Below are 23593 nucleotides of genomic sequence, written 5' to 3' on the forward strand. Positions count from 1 at the left end.
CAGCGCAGCAGTGATTGAATAAACGCTATGACAACCGCCGTCGGACTGTGTCGTACTGCAAAGGAGACTTCGTGTGGTTCTGGACCCCGCAACGTAGACGTGGCTCATTCGAAAAGTGTTTAGTCCAGTACACGGGCCCATTCGTCATCGTTGATAACTTGAGCGATTTGACGGACGAGGTGGCACACTTGCCGTCTGCTGGCCGTCGGTCACGCCAGACTCAGCTGGTAGATGTTGCCCAACTTAAACGGTTTCACCTTACACATTCTCAGTGATTCGGACTCGCCCAGCGGGCTTCGTCTGGGAACCGGGGAATACAACGGCTATGAGCCGAGCGACAAGAAGAGGAAGAAGACGGGAGCTGGTTCAGCCTACCGACGCCCTAATTACATCATCCCCACCATCACCCTGTAAATAGACGTACTTAAACCGTACCCGTAACAATATGTTAAAAATTTTATTTTGTTGTCACAAGTCTGTACAACTGTCTAAGATAACGGCTTTTAGCTGTCGATTTGACTCCTGTTGGGCTAGAAACAATGTAGATGCATAATGTTGGCCACACAGTGTACGTTACGGTGCGTTCTGGGTCGCATATTGTGATGAACTTCTCTACGCAGTCGTCGGTAGTTGCTGGGGGAGAGTGACCCGACTTTACACGTAGTTCACAGCTGTCATACCACTCTGCAAAAAAGAAAAAAAGAGCGAATATTTAAAGTACTGATGCCGATCTTGCGGCGACTCTAGAGTAGCGATGGCATTCGCATTGAAATGTGTTAATTTCAATGTCAAAATGCCTTCTACGCATTCAACGTTATTTATTTAAGCACATACAACCTATTTTTGGCAAATGCCTTAGCGAACCACACATTCTACAATTCGAAAGGCTAACATCTCAATAGCCAGGCTAACATCTCCAGATTTTGATTAAAAACAAGGAAATTGGGGGACCCTTAAGCTTCGCCTTTAAGAGTTGAACGAGAAAGCGATATCCGGCCCCATGCTCATCGTGCTCTATTTCGCTTATTATTATGTTCAGTCGCCCTGTCTCTCTCACACACACGCACACACTCGACATACCTATAGAAAAGGTAAAGGCTTCCGCTTTCTTCAACAGCACTTTTTAGATGCGAAGCATCTTATAGCGCAGCTCAAACCGGTGGTGGTCGTGGTGTGCGGCGTGACCACTCTTACTGCGCATGCGCAGACTCTCTCCACATACCTCCTCTCCATATACCTCCTCTCCACACACCTTCTCCAGACTCCCCCTCTCCATTCCCATCACCCCCTTTCCACTCTCCGCTTCCCCTCTCCCTCTCTTCACTTCTCCCCTCCCTCTCTCCACTCTCCCTCTCCACTCCCCCTTTGAAGCGCGGGCTCGCCATGCCGAAACGCTGCTTCGCATCGCCTCATGGTCCCCTTTAGCGAGAGATGGTGTGCTCCTCTCCTGCACAACGCCGCGATGAGTGCCAGCGCATGCGCGTCCCCTCCCCCCTCTCTCCTCTCCTACGCTCTCCCCCTCGCGAGCCTGACGACCGCGTGAGAATTAACGGCAAGGCTAGAGGGAAGACACGACGCGCGTAGCGTTCCTCTTCGCGTTCCACGACGCGAGTTCAGTAGCATGCCCAACGAACGCCAACGGAACGCGATCGTGCAAGTGCTCCGGCTTTGCATCGCCTCATGGTCCAACTTGCATGACAACAGTGTACCCACTACGTGTGTGTAAGAGAATGCGCGCACTAATGTGTATGCCCTTTGTAATGGGTGAATGGCCGGCATGCTTTAAACCAGCAGCCACTACTCGCGTGATACCTATTTGAAGTTGCGATGCATCCACTACGTGTTGGTAAGGGAATACGCGCAGTAATGTGTCTGCCTTTTAAAGACGATAGTCTTTCTTGGAGAACTTAAACGCAGAAATTTTGGTCTGTCTTTCTGTTTGTCGGCACGTCCCTCGATTCAACCACTCGGCCAAAGTTGAACCACTTGCCCAAGGGCCAGCCATCGTGAACGGCTGACTAGGTTCATACTTGTGTGCATTGTTGATCAAAAAGCAAACATTACGCATATCTGAGGCGCAACATCACTAGGTAAGCATTAGGCGGTGTGTTCCTTTAACAGAAAATACATAGATACGCAATTTTAAAGACCTTGATGGTATGCGTTTAACGTTGAGACAGTAACGCGTTTATTAAAAGATTGCCACAGCTGAAGCGATCAGCGCTCCAAGCCGAGCAAGCGCGAGCGCCAACAGCCACCGTCTTCTTCTTTCGCAGGCGTTCTTGTCTGCGCCGTACCATGTTACAAATCACTCCCCCGCGGAAAAGGAGCCATCCTAGCGACCTAAGGAACAGGTACAGCTGGTGGGTCATAATGCGGCTTCAGTCGATCGACGTGAACAGTCTCGCGGCCGCGACGACGGCGGCCCGTAGATGATTGAACAGGCTCAATCATATAGTTAACTGGGGATGCTTGACGTAGGACGCGGTAGGGGCCTTCGTACTTAGGCAGCAGCTTTGTGGAAAGGCCAGGAGTGGAGGAGGGAACGCGAAGCCACACCAACGTTCCAGGCGAATACGACTGAGGAGGCAGGTTTTCGTCGTGACGGTCCTTCTGGCCCTACTCGCCCTACAATGTTACAACCCTAGTTTCTTAAGCTGCGCTGAAAATGCGACTGCGCTGAAACTTGTCTTCCTCCGTGCCCTCTGCACAAGCTCATGTTGTGTTTCGGTTTCGGTTCAGTATTGCATTGTACGAATGACAGGGGGCGCCGCTCTGGCACTGCTGTTTTACCCAGGCGACGTGTAAATAAAAGAGTGTGTGGAGAGTACTCGTTGAGTGCGGACGTTTCTTCTCCTTCGGCGCATCGCGCCAAACAGCGTGTTCGGGCTGGCCGGCGTCCCCACCGGTCGCGTTGGTCACCGCCGGTCTTCGCCTGCCGCTGCGCCGGGAGTACCAGCCCGCAACACAACACTCGTGTTTCCCGACGTATTGCCAGATGGCGTCCATATCTCACGCAGCGCCTCTTCTATCGTCTTTAGACGACATTTGCAGCGAAGCACGCAGATACGCGGCCAATTTTTTGTAATGGGTGGCCGGCTTTAAACCATCAACGCGTTACACAGCTAGTTCACATGGTGTGACGCCCGATTGCAATGTACGCTTGTACCCCGTTTTACTGCGATATTACATCTCGTACTGTGACACCTGTACACATGACGCGTATATTTGTGCGGCATTAAAGATAATTTCTGCGCAGTTACAAGCAATGTGGTGGCTCTGTGGTAGAACGCCTGCTTGCTACGCAGAGGCCTGGGTTCGATGCGCACTCAAACCTAAGATTTTTTTTATAATTTATTTTATTTCCATCTTTCTCAATTTCTCCGTCATGGACAAGATGATGATTTTTCGCTCACAAACAGCGACGCCGACACTGACACCGACATCGGAAGTTCTGCGGAACGAGCTCTTTAACGATGTCACGTTAAAATATTTCGCCCTCTCTGTCTCATGCTTATTATCTAATTCTTAATAGTTATCACTCGGTGCAAGGCGCGCCTGAATGGATCAAAATATTCTCCGGATGTTTTCGTTATTTCCAGTACAGATTTCTGGCACGACAAGAGTTACTAGCATAGACAGACATGTTTTCGGGAGAGGGGAGCGTTAAACCGCACTTTATGTATGTTCGTGCGGGTGTTTGTATGTGTGCGTGCATATATACACAGCTACAATCGAAATATTTTCGGGGGCTGAGGTAGGTTAGAAAAGACCAACGCCCCTCCTCCCCCCCCCCCCCTCTGCCCCCTGGCTACGCCCCTGGCACGAGCAGTGTAGTGCGTACTGAAACACATGCGACAACCTGCGATTGTGCTCGAGTGTACCACGACACATGTATAAAAGCAGACGAGTTTGACTCGCGGATCAGACTATCGAGCACCAACAACCGTACTCTGCGCTATCATTGCGCTGCGAGTGCTCGCTTTAGTGGGTGCCTGTTCGCCAAGTAAAGAGGAGTTCAATACTTGGTTGACGCATACCACCACCGCAGCGGTCTAGTGCAGTAGCGTAACAACTAGTGCACGCCTTGGCACGCCTTGCCTTGTCACGCCTTTCGCGTAATTGTATATATATTTATTTATATATGTATAACGTTATATTGTCTGCAACCATATGATGGTTGAGAGAGAATTTTATTTGCAACAACGTGTTACGTGCAACCAAGGAAAAAGCTGCAAAAATTAGTTGAGAGGACTTGGTCATGCTACATGAACAACTGTAAAATTCAACATGATAAAAAAGGTACCATGCATACTGCATGGCATACACCCTGACTAACATACCTGTGCATATGATACATGCAAGTAGCTTATATAATTAGCGTGTTTATTACAGGAGCTATTTAAAAAAATTGCAGAAAATGTGGCCATACGCTTTGGTATATATGTATATAAGCTCGGCGTAATCGTTTTCTTCGGACTAGTACATTTTGTATGTCATTTACTTACATTGCTTTATTATCATAAAGTTGTTTCCTGTTAGTTCCGTTTATTAATGGGGGTAACGAAAATTGTTGCTTTTGTTTTCCACAAGTAATAACGACATTTTTTAGTTGCCAGTTTTCAGGTTTCAGGTTTCTTATATGCCTTTACTGCAGCTAGTCTATCTAGCACGTTGTTATTATTACTGTTCTGATAAACTAGCTCAAGCTTGTATTTACTGCACAAATTGTCATTGCACATCGACTTAATTTCATGTCGATGCATCGGCAGCAAGCCTCTTTCAATGCATCGGCAGCAAGCCTCTCCTACTCCCTCCCTCGCATGCTCGGCTCGTCTCTTGCCGGCAGCAGGCCTCTCTCAAGAGCCGTTTTTCTTAACTAAAAATGGCTCTCGACAAAGTAAAATGCTCTAGGGGAAACCTAAAAATAAGCCGAGTACAACCTTCTGTCTTCCAGGGTTTTCTTGACTCCTTCTAAGCGAGAAGTGAGTAATTTTGTCGATATAATTTTACGAAAACCGTAACGAACGGGATGCATAGGATTGGTAAAATCGACGAAGAGTGGCTAGGCCCCCCTGCGAGACAATTTGGTGTCCTGCTTTTGACTGCGGAGGGAGGAAGGCAAGTGTGCTTTTGACACTCTCACTTTCAGTAAATATGTCTATGAAAGCGGCAGAAGCGCGCACTTGCTTTCACAAGACCTGGCATAACAAAAATATTCCTCGTTGAAATACGATAGCATTAGCGTGATTTAATAAAATTGAAAGGCGCCGTGCGCGTGGTAATGAATACATAGCAACACCTGATGCCTTTCTCCTTTCAGCCGTCTTAGGAGAATTCATCAGGGACCTTTATAGTTTTGGTTTCTATTCCGTACCTGCCACGAACTGTTTATGATTGGAGGAAATCGTCCTGCCTACAGCACCTGTCCATAACAAAAAGCGCGAAAACGTCGCATCGCGTAATTACTGCTTATGCACAGTGAGGTAGAACCTATACCGAGGCAGTAAATTATTTCCAATTCTGCCTCTTTCGCACCATTACTCATACACTCATGGTCAGAAATGTCCGGAATGCGCTAAGATGGCCTGCCGGTAACGCGACGTCGCAAAACCGCGACAAATCTCGACGTCAAAATAATAAGTACGGAGTAAAAAACGCATCATTTTTAATACGGCGACCAACACGCTCACTTTTCTAGAATAACCGGACAGTGTATCATTTCAAGCGGAAAAAGTGAGCTTCGCCTCAAAGGCGAAGCAGTAAATGTGATAGCAACAAATTTGAATGTCTCACGAAGAACTCTATGCAGCTCGAAACTTGCTGCGCGCTGTTCAAGCAAAAAAGACGCATGAGAAGAAAACACAGGGTGAGTGCGAAGTAACAATTTTCAAAGCTCTACATTTGCACCACGCTGCTCGAACACAAAGAAGGACGCGCGAAAAGAACGCACATGTGCACAGGACGAGCACGAACTAACTGTTACAGTTGTTCCTTGAACTAGCCCCTCCTCTGGCTCTGTTAGCTAGCAGCTCGCTCCTTCGCAAACGTGGCCGGTGCAGCGAGCGAAATGACCATCGTGAAGTCTTGAACGCAAACTGCTGTGAAAGCACAAGACGTACAAACCTCGCCTTCAAGAGATAAGCGTGCGAGCACGAGCGACTACGCCCTGTATGTCAAAGTACAAGTCGGAGGTTCACATCCCAAATCCGGCGAAACACTAGAGACTTTTAGAATTGGGAACCAAAAGAGACAGGGGACCCAAGAAATTTTCGATCCGCCAGGGCGCATGCGCACAACGCAAGCCACTCGCGGACTGTTGCGCTCGCGTTGTCCAAATACTTTCCAAGTCCCAAGGACCACTAGCGCCCTCCTGTGCGCGGCGGACAAAACAGGCAGCGCGCGACCTCAACGGAAGAAAAGAAAGACGGCGCTTGGCTGTGGCACGTGAAGCCACAACTCGCGTTCCTTGCTGCCGTCGATTCTGGTCACTGACACATCCATCTGATATTCACTGTGATTCTGGTTCAGCCGTCTCGTTCTTTCCCTCCTGTGGAATAAGCCTGCAAGAGTCAAAGCGTCCCCATTAGCTCCCGCCACGATGAGCCACGAGTCGCTCTTCTCTTTCCGCTCGACTTTTGCCCTCCCCCCCGCACGTTTCACTGTGGGGGGAGGGGGGGGGGGGGCGATCGCAATAGACCGAAGTGGTTGTTGCGCTACTGTTGCTTTGCATGATGCTGCAACGTCACGTGACAAGCGGCTGGTACAGCTACTCGATTTGAGATGTAGACATTTGCATGTTCGTTTTATTGAATGTGACTATTATACATATACGTCAACATTAGAATAGCGTCCGTTGGGTGATATAAATACAATTTGCCCCCGCAATATTATACGAGAATTCTCAAGTAGAGAAGGTGCGGTTTCCGCATATAGTGCCTCATCGATGATATTAAAATCGGGTGAAAAGTGGTCGCAGTCAGAACGCAAACCAGTGTACGTATCACAAGAAACATCATGTGTATCATTCACGTTATCATGAGAAATGGAAGGCACCTAATATAATAAAATAGGAGATTAACGTTATGCATTCGGGCATAACGTCGCCACATGTGAGAAAGAACTGTGAAAAAAATTGAAATGTGAGAAAGAAAAATTGGGTAATAACTTGCGAAAGACATGACATGGTTGATTGACAATATTCGTACTCACGGCCGGCGTACGTTCGTTTCAGTACCGCAAAAAATATTCCGCACTTGTGTTCATCATCTTGGTACACCAACTGCTCTGCACCTCTCTCAGCACCATCTATTAAAAAAAGCACATTCACAACATATTCACAAAACTATGAGATTTGCAGACCTGTTAGAAAAAAAAACATATAGAAATTGAATGAGCATGTTGGGTCGGAAAGTAGGTCGAAGTGGTAACAAAGCGACATTCTAATGCTATAAAACAAATTGCGATGCTGACCGCCTTTATAAAAAGTGCTACGATGCAGAATATGTATTCTTTATATTTGGTTTACGAAAGGTCACTACATTACCCCTCTTTTGCGCTCTGTGGCAAATTTGGCACATGGTGGTTGAAATTTTTTTAAAGATGTTGCATGAAAGCTTGCTATGAAACTAGCGCCCGCAGTACAATGCGTATAGCCTTTCCGATCTCTATTAAACGACGTAGTGCCATCTGCTGAAATCGTTTCTTGATGCAAAATACGACTGCATAGCAAAAAAACAAAAACAAAAAAAAACGTCCACATGATTTATTAATCTATGCAATAAAGGGTTACGCTTGTGCAAATGTAGTAGTCCGTGATAATAACCGTGCATATTGACACATGGCACGTGGGTTAATAGTTTAAATTCATGAATCAGATCAATGAAAATCACAGGGTCGTCAACGCAATGACCTAAGACGACTCGAAGACGAAAGCCTTCTTCGTTTTCTTCTCAGTCGATGTATTGATCCTGCCCAGCCACCCTCCGAAAGCTTTCCGCCCCTAAGGTGATTTTGCATTGCCTCCAGAATCGCAGACACACCACCTGATTTTGCACTGCCTCTGTGATTGGCCCACCTTTGACCAAGCGATGATGTCATGTCATGACGTCCTCACTTGTCGTCATAATGACGTCACATGGGGACGTCATCACGTGATGAATTTTTTGCATCACTCGTGACTCGTGTTGGTGCCTACGCCGTGGGACGCTGGTAAATTTTCGCGTTTGGTGAGGCATCTGAGGCTTTCGCCATAACATACGCTCGCCCGTAAGCAGGTCAGTGCGCTTAGAGACGCCTACGTACCAGTAGGCAGTATAACTTTTCACTTAGGATGAACTTTACTATGCAGGATACTGCTTCGAAAACTGGCACTACACTTAGCCGCTTTGTAGTGAGATGTTCACAAGCATTTAGCCAGTGCTTATTTTTAGTGCTCTTGTAATCTTATCGTTAACGCCAGCCCATTTTCTGTAGACTGCAGGAAGATGCTGCTCTACACAATACACGACCTGCCAAGTTCCATTTTTTTTCTTCTTTTATGTTAAGTAGGTATCGGCTATCAATGTTTGCTTTCTGATTTATGTTGCTGTCTTTGTGTCCCGTAATGCTACACCTAGCAAAGTCCTTATTCCCGTGAAATGTGGAGATCTTTTCTCCTACTGAACATTTATTGTTAGCTTCGAAGTTCCGGACCCATATCTTAGAATGCACATTGAAACGAAAGCACACTTTCTACTGTTCAGACATTGTAAGAGCAGCATTTTGTTCTACACTGTGGCATGCCGTATGCGCGAGGTAAGGCTGCTACCTTCGACTGAATTTTAAAGAAAGCTTTGTTACCCCAAAGCCTAGAGCCGCCAACACAATGCGGCAAAGGGGACCGAGTGAATCGGTTTCCAAATTTTAGAACATGACGTTTGAGCTCTTCGAATAAATCCGCACTCGTCCTCTTTGTTTTTTCTTCTGCTCCGCCGTATTTTTATGCGCAATTTCGTTATGTCGCAAGTGAGCCAGTTGAAATTAACTTAACTGTCTGCCCTTTCAATAAAGGCAACTGTCTGCCCTTTTTGCGGGTTTCTGTCGACAGCGGAGTTGTTAAGATTTTTCGTTAGGCCGGTTCACGTCACCAGAAGGGTCAAGGAGCCACTAGCGTAGCAAAAATTACACCATCTCCCACTAAAGGGAACCGTGTGGGGATGCGAAGCAGCGCTGGCTGTTCACTTGTGTTTCCATTGTTCAACTTGTATCTTTACGTGTACGCTTCATTTGTGTGTGGAGTTGTGTATACGTTGTGTACCGCTTATGTTACCCCCCCCCCCCCCCGACTCGATGTTTACGTTGCGCTTCGGCTTCGTGCTGCCTCGCAGCATCGTGATTCGCTTGCCAGCGTTGCCGTTTACGTTCAGCTTCACGAGCGTCCATAGCACCGTTGCGAACGAGAGTGCAACGGGAGCGAGCGCGCGCCACATTATATACGAGCACACAGCTGTGGCGGAGAGAGAGAAACGGAAGAGGAGAAACGAAGCGGAGGCAGTGCTCACGCCACCTCCTCGCGCTCACATGCAGAGAAGGGGGAGAATTGGCGCATGCTCAGTGGGGAGCGGACGCGTGAGGCAAGGACGGACACACGCCCGAGCAAAAGCTGCTTCGCATCTAAAGAAATCTTGGTTTGGAGCGGGAATCGAACACAAGCCGTCTGTGCGGTAGACAGGTATCCTACCACAAAGCCGCCACGCCAGTGCTTGACTGCTTCGGGGAAAAAACACGGAAGATGTACGTGCGTCCCGTAATGCGACGTGAGAAAGGGAAGTGAGGATGAGGAAGAGTGATGTGAGGATAAGATGAAAGGAAAGAAGGAGGTGAGAGGGACAGGAACGGGAGTGCGTCGCGGGTATGTACCAAGCAGCTCACATGATAGCATAGTCATGTAGTATAACAAAGGGTGGGAAATGAAAGTGAGAATCGGGAGGAGTGATGTAATAGTATGCGCCAGGGAAAGAAAGGTAGACAGATGAAAGAAGAAGAAGAAGATGTATAAAGAAGTCAGTGCGTTCGCGAGGTAATAGCGCTTGCTTGCCAATCCAAGTTAAGCCTACATTTTGTATGGAAGGCCGCCTATTGCCGTCGTTCCTTCAGGCTTGGCATCGCTAGTGCGAAGCTGACCTACTTTATTTTTAACCGAATCATTGTCACAGTATAGCGTACTAAAAAGTATATTTTCGTTAGATAGTGTAAGCTCAGACAAAATTGATTGCTTATATGTGATGTAAGAGTATTAACAAAGACTGCTGGATTCACAGGGGTCCTGAAACTTTCTTTACCTGCCTTCTACAGTACTCGAGTCTGTGAAGTGCTGATCACTGAGATGAAGGCGAAGAAGAATTATCAAAATTTTTGGACGGGAACTGAAGCAATTAGTCTTCAAATTTCGAAACACCAACATACCACGAAAATAAAATGTTTCCTTTGGGATTTCATTATGACGCTGACGTCAATCGCTTGTTCTAGTCCCCGCGCGCATCTTACAGAGACATACCGGAGGCCTCGCCTCATGCTGGCCGCTGTGCAGCGCACCTAGAGTAGCTTTGCAACTGTTTTATGGATGCGATATTTAAAAATATCCCATTTCAATATTTCAGGTTTAATGTGTAGCATATTTGACAATTCTAAATTTTGTTTTTAGAAATCTGTTTATATATGAGGAAGTATAAAACGTGCCTACATAATTTTTAGCGGAGAATAGTGAGGCCTAGCAGGGAGCACGCGAATGTGAAGTTGGATATTGGAATTTGCTCCCACTTCACCAGACCACCTTTCTCATTTAAATAAAAAACTTAATTGTGGTAATTATTTATAATTGCTGCTGTAATTAATGCCTCCTGACACCTTGACTGCCTCGACACGACAAAGCATGCGTCTTGTGTGAAGCCAATCAAAACGCCCAGCCATTGTCTTCACTGCCACGTGATGCCACTTGCTGCTGCCACTTTCTAGCAGAAAAATTGCCGTTCTGTGTCAGTGTAGTCTGAAATCAAAGTGATTTCTTCATTGACATAAAACTCTAACAACTTTGTTATTGGTGTTGCCACTTGCGCAACGATAACTATGCATTCCACAGTATCAGGAAGAGTGAAGGAAACGATGTGCTTAATTTGTGTAGCAGGGCTGCTTTAATAAAGCAATCGCATTGAAAACAAAGGCAAATTATCGAAGCATGGGGAATTGTATTTGCAAGGCAATGACTGGGGTATTTTCATCATGTCACGAACAATGCAACTATACTTGATACGTCTAAGCAAGATCTAAAACTCAGAACCCAGGGCACGTCATCTGTAAGCAAGGTGTTTCAATAAAAGCGCCCGAGAATCCTCAAAATAAGGGAACTGCGCTCACTACTTTCGGTATTACTTTTTCAATGACGGCGCATGCCTTAAGATGACTAGAGACATTAACTAAAGTAGTAATTACAAAAGTTACAATGCCTAATTTTTTAATTAAAGGAGAGAGCGGTCTGGTTAGGTGGGAGAATTGAAGTCCTTCGTGCGAAGAGCCCATTGCCACTATGACCCTACCGAAAAGCGGCCACTGGCAATTCTTGCGGAGCGATGAAATCCGAAGAATTTTACCGGCAAAATCAACAAGCCGAAGCAAGGCGGTTATCTCGAAATGCTGGACATCCCGAGTAATGACTGGAAGCCAACAGCCTCCTTCCGTGCTTGGACGGCGATCACGCCAGCAAGTACTCGCTGATCTTGTTGGAGTTGGTATGAGTTGTCAAATTCATACAGAAGCGTCCACGCAGACGGATGAGAACATTTGAAGGCACTCTGTATATAACGCTTAATTAGGTATAACATCTTTCGGAATACCTTCCTGCGTGAGAAAACACTTTTTTTAAAGGGGGAAATGTGCGATAACGTAAACAAACTGGATGCATCACCTGTTGTCCTCAGCAGCATTGTAGTTGGATCATCTTGTTTACCAAAAAACGTTCCCACAAGACTCTCTACATATGGCCTGCTTGTAGAGAAAAAAAAGTAGTCAGCAATATTCCTGTTCATGAAAACGAATTAAAATATTGTATACATCTTATCCATTCAACGCAAACCACATATATTTTCAATTCCTCAAACTTCAGTAACACTAATATCGCCAAAGGTACTGCAATCTGACCCCACCACGCAAACACGGCTGGTCTACACATAATATTACGGCCAGCTTTGCAAAATTTGACTCGCGAATGGAGGGGCTCCTATATCAGCTGTCTTTACAAAATTCTCTGGTTTCTTACCATTGTCTTTTTTATATATCATGCGATTTAATTGTAGCACTCAATGGCAATAGTTACTGTAATGTTTGCTATAGCACAAATAGCAGTTTAGCACATCGGAATATGGGCATCTGTAGAGGGCCATATTTCCACGTGCTAAATTTAGGACAATGAAGAAAGATTGTTGGTATGCCCACCCTCCTTGACCTGGAGTGTAGTTCCTGTTGAAGTACACTTGCGTGTCTGTCACGTTGATGTTATAGTCAACCTTGCACAATTTTGTGCGTGTTTCAGACGTAGCGAATACGGTATATATTCCATCTGCTGTAAGCAAAAACTGAAAGAAGTTATAAGGAAGTCTATTAGATGCGACGTTACACACATAAAGTTGGCATGAACGAAAATAGATGTTTGAGCAATTGAGCCTAACATTCATTATTTCCTGATACAGGCATTTCTGTAGTAATCGCCGCTTTCTTATCGCTTTCGTCGAAGGCACCGTCGTTTATTGCAATACTAGTTAAAAAGCGCTTTAAATGTGGATTGTTATGCTCACTGCCCTAGGCGTCGTTATCAAGTCCTCCTCTTGAGCCCCACTCTGTGCCTAAGACAACTGTAGGCCGACTTTTGTGATCACACCCGCTTACAAAGGGATGCTGATTGCTGCAATTACTCCGTCGTGTGAACAACCTTGCACAAAGTCATGACATTCGTGCAATGTTTAGCGCACCAGACGAACGCTTAAGAAGGCTGCATCTGAGAGGGTACTTAACACACTACAGGAGGCAATGCTCTAGCTGGAACTTTGACTTTCTGTGCCTCAGATGAATGTCTTCGCTTTTACAATGTGGCTACCATCCCTGCAAATGGCTCTGCTGTCTCACTGTAGGAGCCGATGCAGTCAAACGCTCCTATCTATGTCGTCGGGCTGTACGTTCTTTATTGTACCAAGGCGTTGCACCCTGCATCATGGATCATTTAATATATAATTTCTTTAGTTTCTCAGGACCGCCAACATATTCACGGACAGTGGTTCCACCTTCCAAGGGGGCGTGTATAATAGCTGAGGCCGTTAAGTTTGCCGCTCATTTCTCAGGTTGACGCTTATATGTAATTACCAAACTCATATTTTCATATGCGTCACTAAAAATGCCGTATTCGTGTGATAGGAAAACAGCAAAAAATAAATAAAACAGTGCTACTATACGTGCTTGTCCATGAGTGATAATTAAAACAAAATTTCTGATTAACACATTTAATACAATCTAACAAGAATATGCGAAAAATAAAGTGCAGGAGCCCTTAGTTGTTTCAGTATTTTAAGTATTTTGCAATGAACAATGTTTTGCGGGAGTGAAAGAGCACGAATGCCCTCGTCAGTTTCTAACCTCACTTAGCAAGCCACAACTCTCTTGAGAAAAACTTTAGCGACCTTAAAGGTTGAAATCTTTTTTTTCAGAGTTGAAGCTGCAGCATCATCAAATCATTCGCACCAGCTAATCCTAGCTACAGTTAAAAAATATGCCCATTAACTTTATGACGGCGTGAATAAATGGATATTTCTGGCTGTTTCTTAGAATATATCACAGATTTTTCGTGAAGTGCTTCATTGCTTGATTCGGCAAGAATTATGTGCTTACCTCTAATCCGAACAGTCTGGACAATACGTTCCAATTAGAAAGCTGTAGCTAGGCTTCAAATTTTTTGATATCTTACATAATAATGTTTTTCTGCTTACTGCGGTTGATCTTGAAATGCAATAAATACAACGTAACATGGCTGGTAGGGCGCCGTAATTGCAGGTCCCACGCGCCGTCGGAATCAATGCCATGTCAAGCAGTTAACGAATGTCTGCGTATGCAGCGATTTTGGCTTTGAGCCAAGAGTTACCTGGTGGATGGACGTCTCTGTGTAAATTGAGTAGTTGTTGCGGGCATATCGTCCGCTTGCCAGGCATGACGACTACACCGGTGCTCAAAGGGTAGCCTGTGTTCTGACGTAACGTCAGCACTCACGTTGCTGCAAAGCCATTCGTTTCACCGAGAAGAACTGAACTCCACAGTGCCATGATGTGCATGTCATAAGTAGTGATGGTGGCGTATTCGCCCGGGGTCTATCGAGTCTTGACACTTGCTTTCCGAGTCATAGCAGTACATATGTAATGATTGTCACATTGTTATATGAGCGGGTAGCGGGCATTGTAATGACAATTAACGTTGCCCGAAATGACGGCTGTACAGGTACTTTTCAAAGCAGTTTCTAACACTGCCCTGGCTATGCGGCAGAGTGCTTGACTGCCACGCAGAATGCCTGCGTTCGATTCCAGTTCCGTCTATCGGGATTTCTCCCTCGACGAGAACGCCGCTGATGCATAGAGCGGCTTTTCTGGGACATGCGCTTCTTATTACGCTCTCGCTTTAAGATTTCCAGTCTCTTGTCACCGTTCGTGGGTTGATACAGTCAGTTAATATGTGTGGTGCATACCCGCATTCCACGGGCGGTACTATGCGGTTATCGGGTATGCTCCATACGTGATAAAGGGCGAGAAATTTGTGACGTAGCCGAGAACCATATCATCTTATTCATATATCGGCCTATTAATCATATCCGTAATCCCCTCATGTCCTCCGATGCCAATTTCGACACAAATAAAAAAATGGAGACGAGCACGAGTAATAACAATTCTTGGGGTTTAACAAGCCAAAACGGAGATATGATTATGAGGAAGGCCATAGTGGGACATCGAAAAATTTCACCACCTGTGATTCTTTATTGTGCACTAAAATCAATGCATGCGGCCCTCAAGCATTTTCGCCTCCATCGAAAATGTGTGCGCTGCGGCTGGATCCTGCGACATTCGGGTAAGCAGTCGAGGACCATAACCACTAGACCGCCTTGGTGGGTGACGAACAAGAGGATACAAGGCGAGAGGCAGCTCGTGGCAAGGTGGATCACAAGGTCTAAGAGACTATACAGGTTCACATAACGGTCTGCAAATGCCATAATTGCTTATAATTCCGAGGGTTGCTAGCAGCTGCGTACGTAGCCGTAGCGTTGCTCGTTGTGGTGTGCTTTGGGTAAACGAGGGCAAGCAGATGCCAAAAACCTAAACAGAGTATAAAAACAAAAACAAAACAAAACTCGGTACTGCCGGTTTTCCTGTTCTTGTTTGTGATCTCGGGATGAATAAGTTTCCGCAAGAGGAATGCTTTCGAACGTGTTTCTGAATAACGAAGGGACAGTTCTTGGTCGATAAAATCCAAAGACGGTCGATAGTGCCGTGTTTGGTTGCAAACGGTTCAGTTTCTCTATTTCCTGGCAGGGCAGCTAAACCGAACCGCAGCTGCACATATCTCGGGCGACACAGGCCTACAGATAGGGAGCCACACAGGCCCACCTTAGTCTTACAAAGCGATGTCTCCTTACAAGGAACGCTTCTCTTGAGTCAGGGATTTATGTGGCAGTTTTGTCCTTTGACTAGTGCCTCAGTATTTCTCTTAGATATAAATAAATCAGACCATTCTGTCTATTTCATTTCTGCTCATCTCTGCATAGGTCCGTCATATGAATTTCATGATCTCCTTCGTGTAAGGTATCTATGCCTAATTGAGGCAACAGTTCCAAGTTTTTTTTTCTTACAATAGCTCTGCGTCTGTGCGAAACACGCAACACAGTGACAGTGTAAGATATAGCAGCAGCCTTTTAACTCTGAATTTCAATGGCAGATTGGGAGAGCCCGAAGAACTTTGTGCCGGAGCTCCCCGGCAACGGAAGGAAATCTTCGAATGAAGCACACAGGCGTTTCCGCAAGTTCAACTGGCAGGGGGTCAACAGGACGCGCGTTCATGGGCACGCGAGTTACGTTCAAGGGGAGAAGAACGGGCATGAGTGTGCAAGCGTGGTCACCTGGTGCACAGAGCTGCACCGCACATTGCGCACACGTGACCTCTGGTTAAATATGTCGACTTTCGAGGGGCAGAGAGCGTTGCTCCGTAAAGTAGGTCCAGCTGCGGAGCTGCTCTGGATCTGCGAATGAGTGATATGGGAGGCACTCCTTATCTACCGCTGGGATACACTTGCTCCGCAACGCGCAGAAAGTGTGCTACAGGGAGTCCTCCAGATCTACCATTGTAATTTACAATAAGAACCTGCCACAAACTCTATTAGTGCTTCAAGTAGTGCTGCGTAGTATACAGTACGCTATAATTTATCATCATTTTGCTAACTAGCGAAGTACCCTCTACACGCCTGTAAGAATATATGTGCACATACGGAGCTGTCCAAATCGCTGACACTGTAAATGATGGCGATGAGTTGTGGCTGAGCCCTTTGCATTGAATGGGCAGGTTTGAAGCACCCACTCATTAAGTATTGAGCCTAATTGAGCCTCGGTGCTCGGTGCGACGCAATGTCTGCATAAGTGTCAACGTGACTCCTCACCTGATGTGACCTATCTATCGCGTCTTTTTCCGAAGCAGTTTCAAGACCTGGTGTGGCGTTATGGTAGACTACCTTTATACCATGTATAATAAAGAGCTGAGACACGGCCTCGACAAGTGAAACTGTAATGTCAGACAATATATAATCGTAGGCCTAGCCAGCGTGAACAGCAACAACGTTCAGCACGAGCCGTTTCTCCTTAGCGCTGACGATCCGACTGTATAGCTCTTCAGGGTGCACTTCTTCACATCTTTCCCCCTCGGTGATGACGGAGCCAGTTAGGTGTACTAAGGTGTCGTAGAAAATAGGGGTTTGTGGTATGGTTTGAGGCGATCCACGTGAACTGTTTCGCGGCCTCGGCGACGCAGGTCCGCAGTGGGCGTGAGGGGTTCGATGAGGTAGTTGACGGGAGAAGTTTGCTGTAGGACGCGGTAGGGTCTATGGTACCTGCTGACAAACTTCGAGGAGATACCTAGCGCAGAGGTGGGAGGCACCCACAGCCAAACAAGAGTGCTGGGCGAAAACTGGTTGGGGGGGCCGTTCATCGTCATGTCGAGATTTCTGTAGCCCCTGTTCTTCGGTTGTAAGGGAGCAAGCTAGTTGCCGACATTCTTCTGCATAGCGAAGAGCTTGGGAAAGTGGTGTGCCTTCAGATGAGTCGGGTCGATGGGGAAGAATGGTGTCGATCGGAGGCGATGGTTCTCGGCCATAGAGTAAAAAGAAGGGAGAAAAGCCTGTCGTCGCCTGGGGTGTCGTATTGTAGGTGTATGTTACGTAGGGAAGAATAAGGTCCCAGTTGGTGTGGTTAGAGGCGACATACATAGAAAGCATGTCGCCAAGAGTTCGGTTGAAGCGCTAGGCTAAGCCGTTTGTTTGCGGGTGATATGCGGTAGTACAGCGGTGAATCACATGGCATTCAGCGAGAAGTTCTTGAATTACATCCGCTTGAAAGACGTGGCCTCGATCGCTCAGGAGTTCACGCGGGGCACCATGACGTAGAACAAAGCGTTGACGCAGGAAAGAAGCAACGTCACGTGCCGTCGTGGCTGGCAGAGCGGCCGTTTCTGCATATGTCGTGAGGTGGTCTATCGCCACAATAACCCAGCGATTTCCGGCAGATGTGTATAGCAGAGGACCGTAAAGGTCTATTCCAACCCGGTCAAATGGTCGCATTGGGCATGGCAACGGCTGCATTGGTCCAGGAGAGTACAAATGATCGGCAATACGTTTTGTTGGGCTAGTTGGTTCATGACTTCTGAAGGAAAAAGTTGTAGCGCAAAGTAACACACGGACAGACAGAGATTCTGTGCAAGATCGAATGTACTTTTGCAGAAATGTGTACATGCCGCGCCAATAAAACCGAAGGCGTAGTCTGGCTTCAAGATGGAATCACACCCAGTTAAACGTTTTAATGCGTAGTCTGGCGTAGGTTTTAAACAGACCAGCGTGCGTGCACTGTGGATCGGCATGGAAAGCAGCACATATGATAGCGCGGAGTTGCCTAGGTATGACAAGTAGCCATTTGCGGCCGTCAGATTGGTAGTTGCGGCGATAAATGATTCCATCGCGGACGGCGAAGTGAAAGGCTTGTCGGCGTAGCACTCGAGATCGAAAGCGGGGGAGCGCACTGGAGAGGTAGTCCATGAAAGACGCAATCCACGAATCTTTGCGTTGCTCCGAAGCCATGTTGACGGATCCTAATGGTGAAAATAAGTTGTCTAGAATGGAGGCACTCGTAATGTCAGTGGGAACAGGCGAACGCGAAAGAGCATCTGCATCGGCATGCTTCTGGCCTGAGCGGTACATAAACCGCATGTCGTACTCTTGGAGCCGGAGAGCCCTTCGTGCCAAGCGGCCGGAGGGATCTTTGAGGGAGGGCAACCAGCAAAGTGCGTGATGATCGGTAACGACATCGAAGGGTCGACCGTAGAGGTAAGGCCGAAATTTGTAATCGCCCAGATGATCGCTAGGCATTCTTTCTCAGTTACTGAATACTTTGCTTCAGCTCTTGTGAGTGTGCGACTCGCGTACGCAACAACATAGTCTTGGTAGCCGGGCTTTCGTTGGGCGAGGACTGCGCCAAGACCGACACCGCTAGTATTCGTGTGGATTTCTGTAGGAGCACTTGGATCGAAATGGCGCAGTATGGGTGGCGTTGTGAGTAGCTGACGTAGCGTCGCAAACGCATGATCACAAGCCGGACACCACGCAGATAGATTGGGGTCTCCCTGAAGCAGGTCTGTCAAAGGTGCCATGATCGAGGCGAAATTGCGAATGAAGCGGCGGAAGTATGAGCAAAGCCCAATACGCAACTCATTCAAACACGTGGGCCTCGGGAATTCTTTAACAGCACGCAGCCTAGCGGCATCAGGGAGCATGCCATCTTTCGACACGACATGTCTGAGAATGGTCAGCTTGCGTGCCCCAAAGTCACATTTCTTTAAGTTTAGTTGGAGGCCAGCTTCATTGAGACATCGTCAAACCTGCTCCAAGCGACGAAGGTGCGTGGGGAAGTCTGGCGCAAATACCACTACATCATCCAAGTAGCACAAGCAGAAGCAAACGCTGACGATCCGACTGTATAGCTCTTCGGGGTGCACTTCTTCTTCATCACACATGGAGTATTCCGCGGAATAACGAAAACGCACAGGGTCCCTTTGCACACGCTTAAGTCGACTGGAAGGCGAGAGCCATCTCTTCCTTTTCTTCTCAGTCGATGCATTGTTCCTACGCCACCACCCTCCGAAGTTTCTGTGCCTAACGTGGTGTTGTATTGCCTCTAGGATCGGATGCACCTAACCTGGTTCTGCAGTGCCTCTGCGTTAGGCCCGCTGTTGACCAAGCTCAGATGCATATGAGGATGTCATCATATCACGTCGCGTCACGTGAGAGAGAGAGAGAGTTGACCAAGCTCAGATGCATGTGAGGATGTCATCATATCCCGTCGCGTCACGTGACATCACTGTGAAGTCACTATGACGTCGCATACATGGGTAATCTGTGACGCCATGACGACGTCAAATGGTTACCTCATCACGTGATGTTGATCTTTCGCATCACTCGTGGGGACGCCGACACGGGATGCCAGTCAATTTTCGCGTTTGTTGAGGAATCTAGGGCTTTCCTCTTAATAATATATTACGCGCGTAGTAGAGACCTACCGTTTTATTATGTAACAATTGGGATGCTGTGCACTGTGGCTGTAAACTTGAGAAATATTGCCACCTGTAGTAGTGGGTGAAATGCATGGGCGGAGGCACAGGTCACGAAAGAAAGAAGTGCGCGCGCTATCTCTCGGGAGAGCGAGCTTAACGGATGCGTTTACCAAGAGCCCTGCTGCTCTGCGACCAATAAACCTCGCCTGGACCTCTGAAGCGACGTGACAAGTGGTGGAGGCGCTGGGTAGTCTCACGGATGTTGCAGACCCCTCCTGGAAGCCGCCCCACAAGCCCAGTGCCAGTCAACACTCCCGTGCATCGGGCCAGCCGCAGGATCAGGGGATTACCTCCCGACGCCGACGTTACGCTTTGCACCACTTCACCCGGCATGACCAGCACTTCCGTTCAGACCACTCCAACCGGCACGGAAAGCACGATGATGAACCGGTACACACTTGAGAGCCCGCGGGTTCCGACGCCGTTTCATGGCACTGTGCTTGAAGACGTCGAAGACTGGTTAGTCGACTTCGAACGTGTGGCTGCCTTGAACGAATGGGACGACGCTGCCAAACTACGACGTGTGTACTTCTATTTGGAGGACGGAGCACGCACGTGGTACCAGAACCGCGAGGACCAACTGACGTCGTGGCGCGAATTTTGCCGTCGGCTGCTGGACACTTACGCCAGTGCTGATCGCCACGAACGAGCGGAACGAGCGATCCAGTCCCGCATCCAGATGCCCAATGAAACTGTGACGACCTATGTCGAAGATATGACGCGCCTGTTCAGACGAGCTGATCCAAGAATGGCAGAGGAGAAGAAGTTGCGGCATCTGATGCGAGGAGTCAAGGAGCAGCTTTTTGCTGGTCTTGTACGGAGCCCTCCGAAGACGGTCGCCGAGTTCTTGTCTGAGGCCGTCACAATGGAAAAGATGCTTCAGCATCGATCCACCATCTATGAGCGGCAACTCAACAGTACGTCCGCTACTGAGGTTTCCGCGGCTCTCGGCGGCAACACCGAGAGTCTGCGAGAACTGATCCGCTCTATAGTGCGCGAGGAGTTGCACAAAGCCGCCGCACCACCGCTGCCTACAGTAAGCTCCATTGCCAGTATTATAAAGGACGAGTTACACCAAGCGCTCCGTGACCCTGTGACTCTTGCTAACGCCGTCGCATTACCAACTGACTACCGCCGTGCGACCTACGCGGAAGCCTTGAAGCGCCCTGCTTCCCCTTCCCCGTCGTTCGTTCATGCACCACCTGCGGTTTCACTTCAGTCGGCGCAACCGCTACAGTACTACGAAGATACACGCCCGTCGCCACCTTTCGTTTCTGCCGGTCCTTTTGCACGTCGTTCGGAGCAGCCAGCACACTACCTCGACGACAGACGCACGTCTCCTCGGAAGTCCGATGTATGGCGCACTCCAGATCACCGGCCTCTGTGCTTCCACTGCGGTGAAGCAGATCATTTGTACCGCCAGTGCCCGTACCGGCGCATGGGGCTGCGGGGATTTTCTGCATATTCGCCGCCTCCCCGGTATGGCCAGCGACCCCGGGACATCGAGGACTACCTGGCACAGCAGCGCATGCCACCTCCTGCCAGGCGGCAGTCGCGTTCACCGTCGCCGAGGCGATTTTCACCTCCGCCCCAGCGATACGCTGGCGCACGGTCCCCCAGTCCCCGCCGGGAAAACTAGCTAAAGCGACCTCTGGAGGCGAGGTCGCTGGCAGTCGACGTGCTGAAGACCTCCGATCGACGCAAACAAGAACAGGTGCAGATCCAACTGAACGGAATGACCAGCTTTCTCTCGATATACCGGTGCTGTTTGACGGTTACGCTGTTAGTGCTTTAGTGGATACCGGGGCTGATTATTCAATATTAAGCGGGAAAATGGCCACACTTCTGAAGAAGGTCATCACGCCCTGGCACGCCTCGCAGATTCGAACGGCTGGCGGCCACATTGTCACTCCGCTTGGAACGTGTACGGGTAGAGTTCGCATCTGCGGATCGACGTTTGTAGCAAGTTGCCTTGTGCTACGTGAATGTTCCCGCCACGTTATTCTTGGTGTCGACTTCCTGCAGGAGTATGGAGCTGTTATTGATCTCCAAGAGCGTCGCATCACCTTCGCTGCAGACCGAGCAATCGACGGGCAGGACGACCAACGGAGCTCTGACGTTCTTCGTGTTTCCGCTGAGAGTGTAACGCTCCCTCCGCGAGCCAGTGTTATAGTAGACGTCACTTGTTGTGGACTCCGAAATGGTGAAGCGGTCGCAGAAGGTAACTTGGAACACCTGCTGACCCAAGGTGTGTGTGCCGCTAGGAGCGTCATAGAGCTTCGTGGTGGCCGATCTCAACTGCTCGTTACCAATTTCAGTAACGAACATCGACACCTTCTCCGCGGCACTTCGTTAGCCTTTGCAGACGAAATAGCCAACGTTCGGAACTGCTTCACATCTGAAACAGTGGAGACCGTGGATACGTCCCTGGGCAATATCGACATAAATCCCGATCTTTCGTCCGCTAACGAGAAAGCACTTCGACAGCTCTTGCTTGAATTCAACTCGTGCTTCGCCAGTTCTTCTAAGGTCCGCCAGACTTCGATCACTAAACACAGAATCCTGACGTACGACGACGCACGCCCGATACACCAGCAGCCTTACCGCGTGTCAACAAAAGAACGCGAAGCGATTCGTACGCAAGTCAGAGAGATGCTTGACGACGGCATCATCGACCCTTCCAACAGCGCGTGGTCGTCTCCGGTCGTTCTAGTCAAAAAGAAAGATGGAACGCTACGCTTCTGCGTCGACTACCGGAAGCTGAACAACGTGACTAAAAAGGACGTGTACCCGCTGCCACGCATCGACGACTCGTTAGACAGATTACGCCGCGCCCAGTATTTCTCCTCTCTGGATTTAAAAAGCGGGTACTGGCAGATTGAGGTAGACGAGCGAGACCGCGAGAAAACGGCCTTTGTGACCCCCGACGGTCTCTATGAATTTCGAGTACTTCCTTTTGGCCTGTGTTCAGCACCGGCAACTTTCCAGAGAATGATGGATACTGTACTCACTGGACTGAAGTGGCAGACTTGTCTCGTGTACCTCGATGATGTAGTCGTCTTTTCTGAAACATTCGAGCAACATCTTCACCGCCTGCGGAGTGTACTCGAGGCTATACGATCAGCAGATCTCACACTCAAACCAGAAAAGTGCCACTTTGGCTATGAAGAGCTCAAGTTCCTCGGCCATGTAGTAAGCGCCAGAGGGGTCCGACCCGATCCTGACAAGCTTATCGCAGTAGCCACATTTCCAGCTCCCACCGACAAGAAGGCCGTCCGGCGCTTCCTGGGTTTGTGCGCCTATTATCGACGATTTATTGAAGGCTTTTCGAAGATAGCGGAACCCTTGACTCGCCTTACAAGAGACGACACGCCATTTTTCTGGGCTAATGAGCAACAGGCTGCCTTTGCCGAACTACGACAGCGCATGCAGTCAGCACCCGTTCTAGCACATTTTGATGATGATGCCGACACAGAGGTGCATACTGACGCCAGTAATATTGGACTCGGCGCCGTCCTCGTCCAGCAACAACGTGGAGAGGAACGAGTAATAGCCTATGCCAGCCGCTCACTGTCCCGTGCCGAGGCGAATTACTCGACCACAGAGAAGGAGTGTCTCGCAGTCATATGGGCGCTCACAAAGTTTCGCCCTTACCTTTATGGTCGCC

General features: G+C 48.3%; 1 protein-coding gene across 3 annotated transcripts in view; it reads right to left on the reverse strand.

Moving 5' to 3' along the window:
* Positions 1–450: 450 nt before the first annotated feature.
* LOC119403305 (uncharacterized) overlaps positions 451–23593 on the reverse strand; it is a 43751-nt gene continuing 20608 nt past the window's right edge. For 2 of the 3 annotated variants that reach the window (XM_049418482.1, XM_049418484.1), the window contains 4 exons: positions 12469–12608; positions 11942–12018; positions 7213–7308; positions 451–684 (listed from right to left, as the gene is read on the reverse strand). In XM_049418482.1, coding sequence (XP_049274439.1) covers positions 458–684; positions 7213–7308; positions 11942–12018; positions 12469–12608 — 540 coding nt within the window. In that variant the 3' untranslated portion in view covers positions 451–457. Of the gene's footprint in view, positions 685–7208; positions 7309–11941; positions 12019–12468; positions 12609–23593 lie in introns of all 3 variants that reach the window. The other variant, XM_049418483.1, reaches the window with a different exon arrangement.

Source organism: Rhipicephalus sanguineus, chromosome 8, assembly GCF_013339695.2.
Source record: "Rhipicephalus sanguineus isolate Rsan-2018 chromosome 8, BIME_Rsan_1.4, whole genome shotgun sequence".
In the NCBI taxonomy this organism is placed as follows: Eukaryota; Metazoa; Arthropoda; class Arachnida; order Ixodida; family Ixodidae; genus Rhipicephalus; species Rhipicephalus sanguineus.